Below are 15,150 nucleotides of genomic sequence, written 5' to 3'. Positions count from 1 at the left end.
CTCACGTGGTGCCCTGTTCACCCCACAGATTCTGACGCCCCTTCGGGTTGACAGACTTGCAGCTTTGGTGATTTCATGGGGTGCAGCCAAGGAGCTCATGAACCGGAGGGTCCTGCCCTGCGTCTGCCCAGTCTGGCTGGAACCTGACCCCATGCTGCAGCCCCAACACGCCCGAGGTCAGCCGTCCCAGGTGAGCCAGCACAGGCTTCGGAGTCATTTTTCATTTCCCCGCGTCGCTGGCTTATCGCCCGGGAGCAGTGCTTCAGTGGGTACACTTTGATAATTCCCCTTGGGAAAGGTTCTTTTATTTCCTCAAATCAAAGAACTTGTGCTTGCTGCTTTTTTTTTTTTTTTTTTAAGATTTTATTTATTTATTTGATAGAGACAGAGAGTATGTACACAAACAGGGGGAGCCACGGGCAGAGGGAGAAGCGGGCTTCCTAGCGAGCAGGGAGCCTGATGCGGGGCTCAATCCCAGGACCCTGCAATCACCACCTGAGCCGAAGGCAGACGCCCACCCAACTGAACCCCCAAGTGTGCCTCCCCCTGCCCACACAAGTTTTTATAGATAAAAAAAATTTGAGCCATGTGGGGAGTGAGATGCTCCATAAGGATACATTTGAACGGCTTAGTAAGAGATGCTGTCACTAAGTTTCAGGCTCCTCCTGCCACGGCAGTGCCCTGTGGCTGACTGGGTGCCAGGTACCTAACGGAGTCCTCCTTTTTCTGATGACAGTGAGCAGTTAACCAACTTATTTTTCTAACTGTGACTCAGATTGCCTTTGAGCTCTGGCTGGGATGGTTGAGTTGAAAGATAGTGACTTGCAGTCAGAGGTGACTGGGGGGGATTCCCGGTCAGTCGTGTTTCCAGCGCTGCAGCACGCTCTCCCCGTGGTAACCTCAAATCCACCTTTGGTGCTGCTTTCAGCCCCCTGTTTTACACAGAATAGGGGACCTGGGAGGTCACAGTGGTTGTCCCTGGAATTTAGGGCCGACAGGTGCGGGAATAAGCCAGGCCTGCCCGCTCTCCACCCGGAGCTGTCATATCCCTCTTGAGATTTGGATGGCTTGCGGGAACCTGCCCGTCTTACCGCTGTCCCATCTCCCCTACCTCACTTTCAGAACGATCATCTGTACAAGCGCTGTCCGATGACACAGGCCACATGTATAATTTAAAATTTTCCGGAAGCCACATAAGTAATAAAAAGCAAGTGAAATTGATTTTCATGTTCCTTAACCCAGTGTGTGTAAAATATTATCATTTCAGCCTGTAACCCGGCTCAGGATTATTGAGATGTTTTACATTCTTACACCAAGTCTTTGAGATCTGTTGCGTGTGTTGCACTTCCAGTGTGGGTCAGTGTGGACTCGCAGTGTTTCATTGATGACCCATGCCCTCTGGCCTTCATTTGGAAGAGCACAAGCTCGAGCACAGAGGCGTGCGCTGTAACTCACCACGCTCATTCTGGAAGCGTGTGGTCTGTGTGTGCAGCCAGAGTGTCTTCCGAGCACCAGTGTTCCTCCGTTCTTTTTTTTTTTTTTTAAACTTTTTTTTAAAGATTTTATTTATTTATTTGACAGAGAGAGATCACAAGTAGGCAGAGAGGGAGGCAGAGAGAGAGAGAGAGAAGCAGGCTCCCCGCTGAGCAGAGAGCCCGATGCAGGACTCGATCCCAGGACCCTGAGATCATGACCTGAGCCGAAGGCAGTGGCCTAACCCACTGAGCCACCCAGGTGCCCCCCCCCCCCCCGTTCTTGAGCAGACGTTAGGACCATGTGGTCACCCCCAGAGGAGATCGCACCCAGCCGGGACCCGTAGTCGCTCAACAAGGACGTGCTGCGGGGCCTCCGGCTTCCCGGGGCCACCTTCGTCTCTTTAGTGCTGTTTGTGGACGTGCCTTCCCTTCCTGACGGAGGCACGGGCTCTGTCACAGCGGTCAGTAGTGTGTCTCCGTGTCTCACACCTCCTTCGTGGTGCTGGCAGCCAAGCCAGAGTAGCCTTGGTAGTGCTCAACGTCCGGAAGGACGAGAGGGGACTTTCAGAGAAGTGGCACTTTGTTCCTGGGACTTAGTTACTCCTCACTCTGTGCTCCTTCTTGTCCCCACAGTGATGCACCATGCCCATAGTCGATAAGCTGAAGGAAGCCCTGAAACCCGGCCGCAAGGACTCGGCCGACGATGGGGACCTGGGAAAGCTTCTGGCCTCCTCTGCCAAGAAAGTCCTTTTACAGAAGATCGAGTTTGAGCCAGCCAGCAAGAGTTTCTCCTATCAGCTGGAGTCCTTAAAGAGCAAATATGTCTTGCTGAACCCTAAAACAGAGGGAGCAAGTCGCCACAGGAGTGCAGACGAGCCACAGGCCAGGAGACAGGGTACGGACGCCCGGGGGGTTGGGCAGAAGGGGCCCCACCCTTGTGTGTTGGCAGAGTAGGGGGAACAAGAGCAGATGTGGTCGGAGTGGGGAAGCTTCTCTGGGGTCGGTGCTCTGTAGTTACAGAAGTGGCGACGCGGGGTTGCCTCACGATGGCATCTGTATCTTTAGGAACCCTTGGGACTGTGTGTGTTTGATAGGATCAAAAGCGGGGCTAGGAAATGAGTGGGAGAAACGGGCCGGGCTTCGGAGTGCTGAGGCCTGGCTCTAGCTCTTCGTTCCTGGGGTGTCGTCTCCTCCTCCACGAGGGCTCCTGGAATTCCAGACCTGAGCAGTCCGCGGGAGCCACGGGATGACTGGGTTTTCACCGGGGCTTTCTAGTAACTTCCAGGGGACACCGGTTACCCTTTGACACCGCGTCTTGGCAAGTGCATGCGGAGTATGCCTGTCGGCGATTTCTTTTTCATGACCCCCCAGGTGCAGACTGAAGCCCTGCTTTCCTCCCTGTCTCTTTCTCACAGGCAGCGAGCACGCGTACGAGAGCGGTGGTGATGGCGTCCCCGCCCCGCAGAAGGTGCTCTTTCCCACGGAGCGGCTGTCGCTGAAGTGGGAGCGGGTTTACCGCGTGGGAGCGGGGCTTCACAACCTCGGCAACACCTGCTTCCTGAACTCGACCCTCCAGTGCTTGACGTACACCCCACCTCTGGCCAGCTACCTGCTCTCCAAGGAACATACTCGCAACTGTGAGTGCCGCTGGCCCTACGGGTGGGCTGGGAGGCGCGGGGACCGGCCGGTGTCCTGGGGAGATGGACCTATGCGGCCGTGGTGCTAGCAGCCCTTGGCCCGGGGCAGATTCAGGAGCGGAGCCTGCGACATAGTTTCTGATGAAAGCTGCATCTGCCGTGTGCCTGCTGCGGGCCAGGCCATGGGAGCCGGGCACTGGGGTGGAGTGTTGGTCCCAGCCTGTTCTGGGAATGAGTACCCAAGGGGAGAAAGGTGTTTTAAAAAACACGTACAAAACATGTACCTTCAAAAAAAAACAAAAAAACATGTACCTTCGATGACCCCACATCCACGGGGGTACCCGTCTGTGCTGTGTCCCTTACGCGGTGCGCCCCAGAGATGTGAGAGGACAAAGGTGAAATAAAATGTCAGGGAGCAAAACCAGAGCAAGCAGAAAGCCTGCTGACTGTTCAAGAAATTGGGTTGGTGGTTAAAAATCTTCCCATGAAGAAAATACCAGGCTGAGATGGCTTCTGGGCGAGCTTTATGAAAATTTAGAGAAACAGATTCTGCCAGAGAATAGAGAACCCTCAGCTCACTTTATTAGATTCTCGGGTAACAGAATTAAGCAGGTACAGGAGGAGAAAGTACGGTCCCACTTACGAGTGTAGTTACAGAACTTCTAGACCGAATACTGCCGCAGGCAGTCGTCTCTGCCACACCGCGAGTGGCTCGTGTTCGTCCTGGTGATGCAGGGCTGTCCTCGGAGTGGGACCGTGGAACGCACACAGCACGGCAGGCGAACCCATTCCTCCGGAGCTGGGCCTGCTGCGCCCTGTCCTGGCTTTGCCCCGAAGTGCTGTGATCCCTGGAATGTTACCTAACCTTCTAGAAGCTTCCTGTTCCTCATCAGCCAAGTAAGAGTATCATCTCCCCAATAGAGGTCTTGGGAAGCTTGAACGACTGACGTAAAGTGCTCAGAATAGTACTTGGCTCACGGTAAGCGCTACGGAGGAGACTGCTAAGTTTGCTTCCTTAATTACTGTATCGACAGATTGAAAGAGAGAGAGAGGTCGCCTGAAAGTAGTGCCCCCAGAAGTTTATGATAAACTGGCGAAGGAGCAACAGGAAGGAGTTCCCTTACCGTGATAAAGGGCATCTACTAAGCATACAGAAAAACGTTCTAGATAGGAAAACATTGGAAGCACATCCTTCAGAATGCGGAGGGAAGCAAGGGCCTCTCGCCACTTGTGCTGAAGATGTGCCGGTGCTGCCCCAGCCGTGCCCTAGGAGGGAAAAGGAGGGAGCGCGCTGTCGTTCCCTGAAGATGGCATTCCTACGTTGGAAAGCGAGAGAATCTAAGTAGAAATTTGGCAGTGGGACGAGATATGATAATAGTATTAAAAAAAAAGTTAGTTGAATTTCTCTACACCAAATAACAAAGTTTTTAAAAATGTTTGCCACTATAGGTGCCTGGGTGGCTCAGTGGGTTAAAGCCTCTGCCTTCAGCTCAGGCCATGGTCTCAGGGTCCTGGGATCGAGCCCCCCATCGGGCTCTCTGCTCTCAGGGAGCCCGCCTCCCCCTGTCTTGCCTACTTGTCTCTGTCAAATAAATCTGTCAAATAAAATCTTAAATAAAATAAAATCTTAAAAAAAATTTATTTGCCGCTGTAAAATTCAGAATCACAACAAAAGTGATAGAGCATCTAGGTTTAAATTTACCAAGAAATCCTTCACGGGAAGACAGGACATGGTCGTCTACATACCTGAAGAGAGCTGCCTTCAGAGGGAAGCCTCACTGTCACAAAACGTTGATTCTCCCCCAATTAACATGACTCCACCTGATCCTAACATTTCTATGGAAAAGCAGGGCAAAGGACCCCAGATCACCAAAACACCTCTGAAGGAGACTGTGCGAAGAGAGGCACCTTAGCAACTATGAAGTCTTGTCAAGTTAGATTAAGACATAGTTTTGGGTCAGGGAGGGGACCCGCTCACCGAAGGAATGGAATAGAGCCCAGGGCCCTGCGTACACCTGGAGGTGTGTGACGTGTCGGTTCTTCACGTGTCTCCCATTTGAAATAGATGAAACTTCACAAGAGCTCGGGCTTACGTATGGAAGAAGAGAATAGGATCCCCGTTTCACAGCATGCCGGTGCTCAGAGAACATGTTAACAATTTAATAGCAAAAGTAAATGTTAGATTCTTATAACAAACATTGGTAAATCTCCTTCTGACCTTGGGATGGGAGATTTCTTAAGGCTCAGAAGGCACCAACTACAAAAGAAAAATGACACATTTAGCTGCATTGAAGTTAACATTTGTTTCCAGAAAACACTTAAAAGGCAAACAGGGAGCTACGACCTGGAGGCAAGACCCAGGACACACAACCCACAAAGGATCGCTACCAAGAATGTGGAAATAATTCAGACCAATAAGGGAAAGAGCACTCATAAAAAAGCAAAAGAAAATTATGAACCGGCATTTTACAGAAGAGGAAACTCGTGGTTTGAGTGTAGGGAGAGACGGGAACCAGGGACATGCTCTCGAAGTGGTGACAGGTGTAGTGACGCCTTTGCGATGGGTGTGCCTGCGGAGGCTGAGCGGTGCTGTGTCAGCATGAGGATGAGGAGAACCTTCGATGGTCGTCTGAACTGGCCTCAGCTTCCAGGCAACCTACCAGCCAGCGGATCTCCTCCTGCAGAAGAGCTCTGGTCCGTGCCTGCCAGGACGCCTGTGTGTAAAATCATCTGTAGGCAGCAAACTAAGCCGCTCAGGTGCCCGTCAGCAGGACGGATGCTTGAAACGCGGCGCGGGCCCCTGCCGGGGTAGCAGCGAGGTGTGGGGAAGGAAGACCGCTCGTGCGCGCCGCCGCCTGATGCCCAGAAAAGCCCCAGATTGCGTCCAGCCTGGATGGTTATTTATGGAGTTGGAAAACAAGACGATACAGTGTTTAGGTATCCACGTAGGGGATGAGACTTAAAAAATGATTTTTTAAAATTGGTGAACAATGAAAATAAGTGAGGAAATCGGGATAGAGCCAGAGGCAGGGAGACGGGAGCAAGAGAGGGACGGCGTTCAGATGCGCGCTTGTGTGAGGTGTTGGGGGAGGTTCATTATGTTGCTGCTTTTTAAATGAGTGAAAGGTGACATGCGCAGGAAATGGCATTTTAAGCATCTTGTGATGGTGATGGCTCCGCGGTGGCTGGAGTTGACATACCGAGGCACCGGGCCCCGGCGGGTGAAGTCGGTCATAAATCTGTTTCGGTAGTGACCTTGGTGATGTCGCGCGCGGTCTGGGTAGACTTTTAGCAAGACTTGACTTGCTGTCATTGTGGGGGTTTTTTTGTTTTTTTTTTTTGTCTTTTTAAGCCTTTCTTTTTTTTTTTTTAGAGGGAGGGAGTGCGCACTTGGGTGGGGGGAGGGACAGAATGGGGAGAGAGAGACTCTCAAGCTGACTCAGAGGCCCAGTGCAGAGCCTGAGGTGGGGCTCAGTCCTATGACCTTGAGATCATGACCTGAGCTCAGATCAAGAGTCAGACGCGCAGCTGACTGAGCCCCCCGGCACCCAGCTCCGTTCTTCTCTCGTGACTGTGGTAAGGAGACCCCCCTCCCCGGACTTAGGTCCCTCTGTCCTTCTCTTGTTCAGCCGGCTTCCTCGGCAGGACCTTCGTCAGCTCGGTTAGGGTTGGTGTAGCCAAAGGCGGTGACACCGGAAGTCCCCGTAACCCGCCACACATACTCTGCAGCCCATGGGAGCGAGGGCGTGAGTGGAAGCAGCCAAGATCGGCCCCTCTTTGCGGTGGGCTCTCGTCCTCCCTCGGGACGCCTGTGCGGTGAAGGCCCCAGGGTCCCTCTGCATCACTCTGAAACTCTGCAGTTGTGAGTGCTTGTGTTTAAGTTCTTTTAATAGCATGTTTTAGTTTTTTGCCCAAATTTGAGCCCCTCAGGCATTATTGTCATTTTAAAAATAATTAATGGTTAGGGTTAGAAGCATCCAAAAGCTCTGAAATGAGAAGTGAAAGTCTCCCCTTTTTGTAAAGGTGCTCATACAAACTTTTCCAAGAATCCTCCAGAGGGGTCGTGTATGTAGTAGCATTTTGTTAAAAAATTTCTTAATTTGGGAGGGGTAGCATTTTTAAAATTTTTATTTATTTTATTTTATTTATTTTTTTAAAAGATTTTATCTGTTTATTTGACAGAGAGAGAGAGATCACAAGTAGGCAGAGAGAGAGGGGCAAGCAGGCTCCCCACTGAGCAGAGAGCCTTACGTGGGGCTCGATCCCAGGACCCTGGGACTGTGACCTGAGCCGAAGACAGAGGCTTAACCCACTGAGCCACCCAGGTGCCCCTAGCATTTTTTTTTTTTTTTAGATAAAACTTCGGTACTGGGGTAAATGCATATAACGTAAAATTTGCCATTTTAAAACTTTTTCTTTTAATTTTTTTCCCCAAGTACTCTCTATGCCCAACGTGGGGCTCAAACTCATGGCCATTGGGTCGAGTCGAATGCTCCACCAACCGAGCCATCTGGGTGCCCCAGAATCGACCACTTCTGGGTGTACAGCTCAGAGGCATTAAAAACATGTATGTTATGGTGCAGCCATCCATCTCCAGAGCTCCTTCCTCTTCCCACACAGCAGCTCTGCCCCTTCAACCCTGACTGCCCATCCCCCTCCCCTAGCCCCTGGTGCCCACCCTCCTCCTTTCTGTCTGTGAGCTGGGCGACTCCAGCCACTCTCGGAACCAGAATCCTACAGTATTGATTTTCCTGTGACCGGCCGGCTTCACGCGGCATCACATCCTCAAGGTTCATCCGTGGTGGTGTGGCAGGTGTCAGATCGGCTTTTAAGGCCGAGTAATAGTCTGTTGTGCGTACATCCTGCATTTCTTACCCATTCACTTGTTGGTGGACACTTGGCTTCTGTTACATGTTATGAATAATGCTGGGAAGGCTGGTGCATAGAACCTGTTTGAGCCCTGCTTTCGCTTCTTCTACGTGTAAACCCGGAAGTGGGATTGCTGTTTGGGAATTCTGGTTTTTTTTTAATTGTTTGAGGGAGCACCCTCCTGTTTTCCACAGCTGCTGGAGCAGGTGCATCCCCAGCAACGGTGCACAGCTGCTGGAGCAGTGTGCATCCCCAACAACGGTGCACAGCTGCTGGAGCAGTGTGCATCCCCAGCAACGGTGCACAGCGAGTGGTCCCCATCCCTCCACATCTCTGCCAGCCCAAGCTATGTTCTGTTTCGAAAGAGCACAGACTGCAGGCTGCTTTGTTACTGACTTGGAGTGGGTCGAAGTACCTGGGTGAGGAGAGTTGTTGCACGGGGAGGACAGCTGGTGCATTTTGTGTTACGACCGGGTCTGCTTGGGCAGTACTGGAGTGTATCTGAGACCGCACTGATCATGGGTTTGCCCTTGGACCCAGAAGTCTGTGGTGAGTTTATGCCTTCGAGAAGGTTGGACACTGAGACGGGTGCAGGATCGTCTGTGATAGCAGGAACACGGAAGGATCCGTGTGTGTCAGCAGGAACACGTACGTGAACTGTGGTCTCTCCGTTGGGTGAGAAGCTCTAGTCTATGTGAAGGACCCAGAGCTGCGTCAGGACCACTGACCACTACATACTACGTGGTGTAGTTTGTGCAAAGCAAGCTTACCCACACCTGCTGCATGTGGGTCTACACGTGTGTAGGAACTACGTTAACGGGAGCAGTCGGGACCCACTGAGGTTAGTGGTTCCTCCAGCGAGAGACTCCGGGCAGTGTGATGGAGGGGACGTCACTGTGACAGCGGCATTTTACTTTGAAGATACCTCAGCTGGATCTGAGTGGTACAGGCTTTGTGCTTTGTGCGTAAAAGATCTCTTAATTTGTAATAAAGGTTAGAAGGTACCGCTCTCCAGCCTGCTGCCCAAGCAGCAACAGAGTTTCGGATGTGGCAGGGGCTGGCAGGCCGCGGCCTGTGGTCTCAGTTGGGCCCCCTTTGTAAGTCGAGTTCTGCCAGCACCTGTTCTGTACAGTCTGGCCGCGCGCTCTGGCCGCCTGGGCTCTCGGAGGCAGAGCTGTGTCACCGTGGACAGGGGATTCCATGTTTGAGGAGCAGACTCAGGGTTGTCGGGAATCCCTAGAACATTCTCACTTACTGACCACGTGGCACAGGTTAGAAGGTGGACGACATGTTGTAATAAGCTGATTTTGAGAGTCAGACTTACTCTTCTTATCAGGAACTAGCACCAAGGGCGCACAGAGAGGGCTCGCACAGGTCAGTAGCACAAGCCTGGGGTGGGGTGCGTGTGGGGACCGCAGTCTGGACGGGGGCGTCAGGAGCGAGTGGGGGGCTCTGACCAACCAGGACCGCCTCGTGCCGCGCAGGTCACCAAGGCAGCTTCTGTATGCTGTGCCTCATGCAGAACCACATGGTCCAGGCCTTCGCCAACAGCGGCAACGCCATCAAGCCCGTCTCCTTCATCCGAGATCTGAAAAGTAAGAGTCCCCCGGCCCCGACCAGAGGGCAGCTCAGCCCGAGTCTGTGGTGGCGCTGGGGGCGCAGGGCACTGGGGACGTGGGGAGGAGTCAGCAGCAAACCCCAGGAGTCCTACGACCTCCCGTCACAGACTTCAGAGCATGTGGTGGTACCGACTGAGGGGCTGGTGTGGGTCAGGAGGCAGGGGGCGCTGACCCCTTAACGGATGCAGATGCTTGGGCCAGCTGGGGGCTGTGTCTCAGGGAGGAGGGGGAGGCTGGGGCTTTTCCGAATGTCCCAGGACCAGTTAGCACAGACACCTGTTTGCTTGGTAGAAGACACAGGTCAGTTGGTTCCTGAAACCTTGTGCGGCGTCCTTGTGACCTGCCTGTGCTCTGCCGGCTCCTGGAAAACTAGCTCACCAGAGGCTTTCCCACCCTTAGTGCCCGCTGATGTGCAGCATCCGTGCCTTCCTGTGGAGGATGGACAGTGTGGGCCCTCTGGTCGCCTAAGAAAACCCCTGCCGCGAGCGCTTGGGGTTGGGACACACGGTTCCTGCTGAGCTCTTGGTTCCCTCACTTGCTGCTGGCCCCCGGGGACGGCGGGGGTCGCCAATGAGCACACAGCGGTGGGAGATGGGGGAGAAGGCGTGAGCTCGTCCCTGCTGGTCTGATGCTTCTCTCTCTCTCTAGAAATTGCTCGGCACTTCCGCTTTGGGAACCAAGAGGATGCACATGAGTTTCTCCGGTATATCGTGGACGCCATGCAGAAGGCCTGTTTGAACGGCTGCGCCAAGTATGTGCCTCCTCTGTCCTGAGGGGCTTCAGACCCCGCTGCCGCGGAGGTAGCCAAAGCCCGTTCTCGGGGAGGCAGGCGCGCTCCGCAGATACCCGGGTCAGGTCCCGCGCCTGCTGAAGCTCTGGTGCAGGACTGCTCCCGCAGCCTGTGCAGCTCCGCGCTGGGACGGGGGGCGGTGGCGGGCACCGAGGGGGAGCCCCGTCCCTGCAGCTCGCTGCAGGGAAACGTTTTGGCAGGTGCTTCTGAGGGCCTTCAGCTGTTGTCCTGGACTCTTCCCATCTCTTAAAAACCATCTCGTGCTTGTGAGACAGGGTGGGGGGTAGGGATGCCAGCGTCTTCATGACAGTGCGGGGACATCTGAGGGCGGGAGGTGTGTGACAGGCTCATTCTGCCTGGTTACGATGTCTTCATTTCGGATGGGAAAGCAGAGACAGATGCACGTGACGGGTCGCTGACTTCCTGCCACGTCTTCCCTTTCGTGAAACAGTTACGGTCAGGGATGTTTTGTAGCTCCTGGCGTCTGGGTTCAGACAAAAGGAAATAGGCTGAAAATGCTGCCTGTTCTAGGGCTGTTGCTTGGGCTTGGGGTAGAACTTAGTCCTGGAATCTGGAAATGCTCCTTAAACAGCTTAAGCATCCGGAATGTCCTTCAACAAAGTCGGGTAGTAGCTGTGATCGTGGGAAACCTCTGGTCTCAGTGATGCGGTTCTTTTTAAACCCTGAGAAGACGTCCCATGGGTTCCTCTGGCATCTGTCCCTCTCTGTACTGAGATGTGTATCGCGATCACATGCTCTTCCGCTTCGGTCCCTACAGGCGGATGGACGCTGGGGCTGCCCTTCAGTGCCTCTCCCCGCCCTGGGCTCTAGCTAACGATTTGAGCTCTTTGCCCATGTTCCCTGCGTGCCAGGCGCTGGGTTCGCACTGGGCACTTCCAGGGGAAAGACTGGGTTCTTGGGAGGAGCTCAGAAAGGGAGGGATAAGCCGGACACTGGCCAGTGTCTACAAGTGCTGTCGCAGAGGGATCCTGGGAGCTGTTCCCAGGAGAATTCTGCTGCCCTCTTACCCGCAGGAGGCCTGCTAGGAGTCCCTGTGGGGCTGAGATGGGGGAGGGAGGAGGTAAGGAATGTGGCTGATCCCGGGTGAGGCCTGCCGGTGGAGAGGGCGTGGCCTCCCTGCCACGCAGGTAGGTACAGCACGTCCCCTAGGGGCTCCCAGCCCTGGTCATACGGCAGAATCACCGGGGAGGTTGAGGACAGCAGCTGACCGTGCCACCGCGCCAGCCTCGTGACCCCGATGCTGCAGGGATGGGAGCATCTGGGGGGACGGGCCGGGTTGCTAGGTAGGACGGATAGGTTCAGGGTTTGGGCCTGTGGGCGGTAGGGGGGCGTCCACGTGTGTCGTCTGGGCAGCAGGGTGGGTGGCTATGAGCCTTCCGTGGTCCGGGGCACAGTAGTGGCCGGGTGTTGGCGGAAGGATGCGCGTGGCTGACGTCAGGTGATCCAGGCACGGCCAGGCCCCCGTGCAGGGGGTTGTGGGACGCTTTCCGCATACCGGTCCGCGAGAAAGGCGTTGCTGCTCTTCGTGAAGTGAGAAAAAGTAGGAGTCATGTCAGCTGAACGAGCCAGTTTGATGTGCAGGTGGAAGTGACTTTCTTTCCTTTCGGTTCTGTCTGAGACTAGACGGACGCGTGGGCAGAGCACATTCATGCTGTTTCTGCTTCGCAGGCCTTGCTCGTGCCGGCCCTGTGACCCGTGCGCACGGGACCTGACCGGCGTGCTCTGCGTCGGTGGGTGGTCGGGCGCCCGGCTGCCTGCCCTGCCGTGCTCGCTTCCTCTGCCTCGGTCTCTGCGCCGGGCCGGAGTGTTTGGTCTCCTCTCTCTGGCAGGTGCCCCCCTCCTTGGACCTCCTGGAGCTTTTTCTCGGTAGACGCGGCTGTGGTCACATACCCACACGGTCCCATCTTTGTTGAAAGCCTGTTTCATTCGTAGGCGAGTTCAGCCCTCTGCATCTGTTGTGATGACTGGAGTTGGGTCTTGACCCAGCCGTGATGCTGAGGCTTACAATGACGGCACATGGGCCGTGTTTCTCCCTCTCTCCGGATTCCCTTTGTGCAGTCGGGTCTTAGCTGCCGTGCGGTGCTCGGAAGACGTGGATCTCCGACTCAGTAATGCCTCTCCACGCACGCTTGTGCATGGCCTCGCTCTTTGGACTGTGGTTCTGTGTGTCAGTGTTTGGGGGCCCGGCACCTCCATCCTTCCGTCTCCGCCTGCCTCGTAGGTGCTTTACCTCTTACCTTACTGTGTTCTCCTCCCGCGTTCGTCCCCAGCTTTGCTTCAGTGTTTCCCGCATTCAGTAAGCCCGGGCTGGGTGGACCTGTCCTCCTGCCAGGGCTTCCCAGGCAGCCTGGGCTGGGGATGCGGGGCTCCGGAAGCCCGAGGCCGGGCCCTCTCTTGACCTTACAAGGACCTTACCGAGACGATTCAGGATCTTCATTCACTGTTTAAAGCCCAAGGATTTCACTCGGAGCATCTTTAGAGCTGACCGTCATCGGTCGGTTTGGTGGACACCTGACCAGGGACGACGTGAGGCTGCACCTGTGGCCCCGAGGACTCAGGCATCATGAGCGCAGAAACCGTTTCTGCCAGCCAAGAGCCAAGCGCTGTCACTTGGTTCAGCTCAGTTTGAGTGTCGTGGCTTGAGAGTGCACGACGGTAAATGGGGCAGACGTCGTGCATCTGTGTGTCGTGCCCCCGGGTGCGGTTTCCCCGGTGGGGTGTGCGCCCTGCGTCCTGTCCTCAGCGGGGACGCTCGCAGTGGTCAGAGCCTGGTCCCCTCCGGAGCACGTGACGGTATCGGCTCGGTGTTAGAGGCCTGCGTCAGGGCCTCCAGTCACGGGGGTCTCCTACAGGACCGCCTTCTCTCTGGCGGCCTGGTTTTCCTCGACCTCCCTTCGGGCTGCTTTCTGCCTCGTCACGCCCTCCCCCACGCCCACTTGAACCTCTTCTCGCCTGGGCCCTTCATCTTCCCACTTCGTTCCCAGCGTGATTTCGTCACGGCCCCACGTTCATTCGCTTTCTCCATCTGCGAAACTTGTCACGCCGGTCTTTTTCTCCCTGGACATCTGTTTGAGGGTTTTTAGGTGAGCTGGGGATCGCATCTTGCTCTTTCTGTCTGCCTGGTGCTTGCTTCCGGGGGCTGGTCCTCACAGTCGGGGTCTGTGACGCTTGCTCACGTCTTCCTCCGCCGGTGCCTGGGCGGGACTGAGGCCGCTTCGGCACCACCCCTGGCTCCAGTGGTTTGCGAGGGTCTGGATCCAGGGTGCCTCGTGTCCCGGAGGCTGAGCACTGGACGGCCCTTGGCATGGCCTGTGTCTTCGGACCCGGCATGCTCCTCCTGCTGCCGGGGTTTCCGGGTGACTCTAGGGCTGCCTTTAGTCCCTGGTCTCTCCCTCGGTGTTCCCGAGACCAGCCTGCATCTCCAGCAGGGCTCCCGCGGGTCTGCTGAAGGCAGCTTTCTGGAATCTGGCTTTTTTCCTCCTGACGGCTGGTTTGAGCTTGGAGCATGCTCTGCCTCGGGGTCCCGAGAGCAGGTTCTGTGCGATGGTTTGCTCCTCCTGTTCTCAACGGCCGGGCCAGGCCTGCTCGGGGCCACCTGGATTTCAGCAGCCACCATCACATGTGGCGGGCCACAAGCAAGCTTCCGGTTTGTGCTGAGGTCATGTCCACGATGGTTTGGGGTGTGAAAACGGTCCTCCTCTTGGGACACCTGGGTGGCTCAGTCAATTAAGCTTCTGCCTTCAGCTCAGGTCATGATCCCGGGGTCCTGGGATCGAGTCCTGCATCGGGCTCCTTGCTCAGCAGGGAGCCCGCTTCTCCCTCTGCTTGTGCGCTCGCTCTCTCACTTTCAAATAAATAAGTAAAATCTTAAAAAAAAAAATCTCCTCTTGACAAACGGCAGTAAAAATACATGGTGGCTGTTGGTTTCTTATTTTCTAATTTTGCAAAATGGAAGTATGTTCTTGTGTGGGTCCCCCACCGTGTGCAGCCCCCTCATCCGTGAGCTCCTGGAATCTGGGCTGCACTGTCGTGCCTGGTCCCGTGACTGGTCCCGTGGCCAGTCCCACACACTGCAGGGGGAGCCTGGCGCAGGGCAGCATGTGGTTTACGCACGGGCTGGGAGGCAGCAGTGCCGAGCGCCGGCCAGGCCCGGGAGTCGGCACTCAGGAGCGGCATCTGCAAAGCTGGGGGCTCAGGGGGCTTTGGCAGAGAGGGGAGCGTGCCCGGGAGGGACCGGCTGCTCTGTCCACGGCTGTCGTGTTCCAGCGCAAAGACTACAGTCTACTGGATTTATGTCCCAGCGGAGACTCTGAGGGGGACGGTTTCCGAGGAGTGAGTCCGAGCTGGATTCTGTGGGTCGCAGGCAGATACCAGGAGTGGAGGCTAGAGACAGGGTGGTGTTCGCAGAACCTTCGTCACACAAAGAGCTGTGCGGTGGGGGTGCTCGGTTTCGCGGGTCTGTGAGGCAGCTGAGCAGTAGCCGAGGCCTAGGGCGGCCTCAGATCCTGGCTGGTAAATGGGGCTGGGGTTTGAGTGGAGGCCGGCCTGACCCTGGAGCCCTCGCCGTGACCGCTCCTATCCTGCCGAAAGATACAGAGGTGGGCATTTGTCCCTGCTCGCTCCTCTCTTCAGAAGAGAGGCTTGGGTGTGTGACGGCAGCCAGGAGAGGGGCTGACTGCAGGACTGAGGGGGGGAGCACTGGGGGACAGGGGTGCGTTCCAGGTGACGGGGTCACCGGG

At 55.5% G+C, this 15,150-nt stretch overlaps 1 protein-coding gene across 3 annotated transcripts in view; it reads left to right on the top strand.

Annotated features, from left to right (window-relative positions):
* USP36 (ubiquitin specific peptidase 36) overlaps positions 1 to 15,150 on the top strand; it is a 38,102-nt gene that overhangs the window by 2,545 nt on the left and 20,407 nt on the right. For all 3 annotated transcript variants that reach the window (XM_032321954.1, XM_032321955.1, XM_032321956.1), the window contains exons 2-6: positions 29 to 190; positions 2,109 to 2,370; positions 2,891 to 3,112; positions 9,466 to 9,576; positions 10,249 to 10,351. In XM_032321954.1, coding sequence (XP_032177845.1) covers positions 2,118 to 2,370; positions 2,891 to 3,112; positions 9,466 to 9,576; positions 10,249 to 10,351 — 689 coding nt within the window. In that variant the 5' untranslated portion in view covers positions 29 to 190; positions 2,109 to 2,117. The remainder of the gene's footprint in view (positions 1 to 28; positions 191 to 2,108; positions 2,371 to 2,890; positions 3,113 to 9,465; positions 9,577 to 10,248; positions 10,352 to 15,150) is intronic.

Source organism: Mustela erminea, chromosome 18 (genome assembly GCF_009829155.1).
Source record: "Mustela erminea isolate mMusErm1 chromosome 18, mMusErm1.Pri, whole genome shotgun sequence".
Lineage (NCBI taxonomy): Eukaryota > Metazoa > Chordata > Mammalia > Carnivora > Mustelidae > Mustela > Mustela erminea.
Note: the sequence above shows the minus strand (reverse complement) of the source record. Positions and strands in the feature narration are given on the sequence as shown.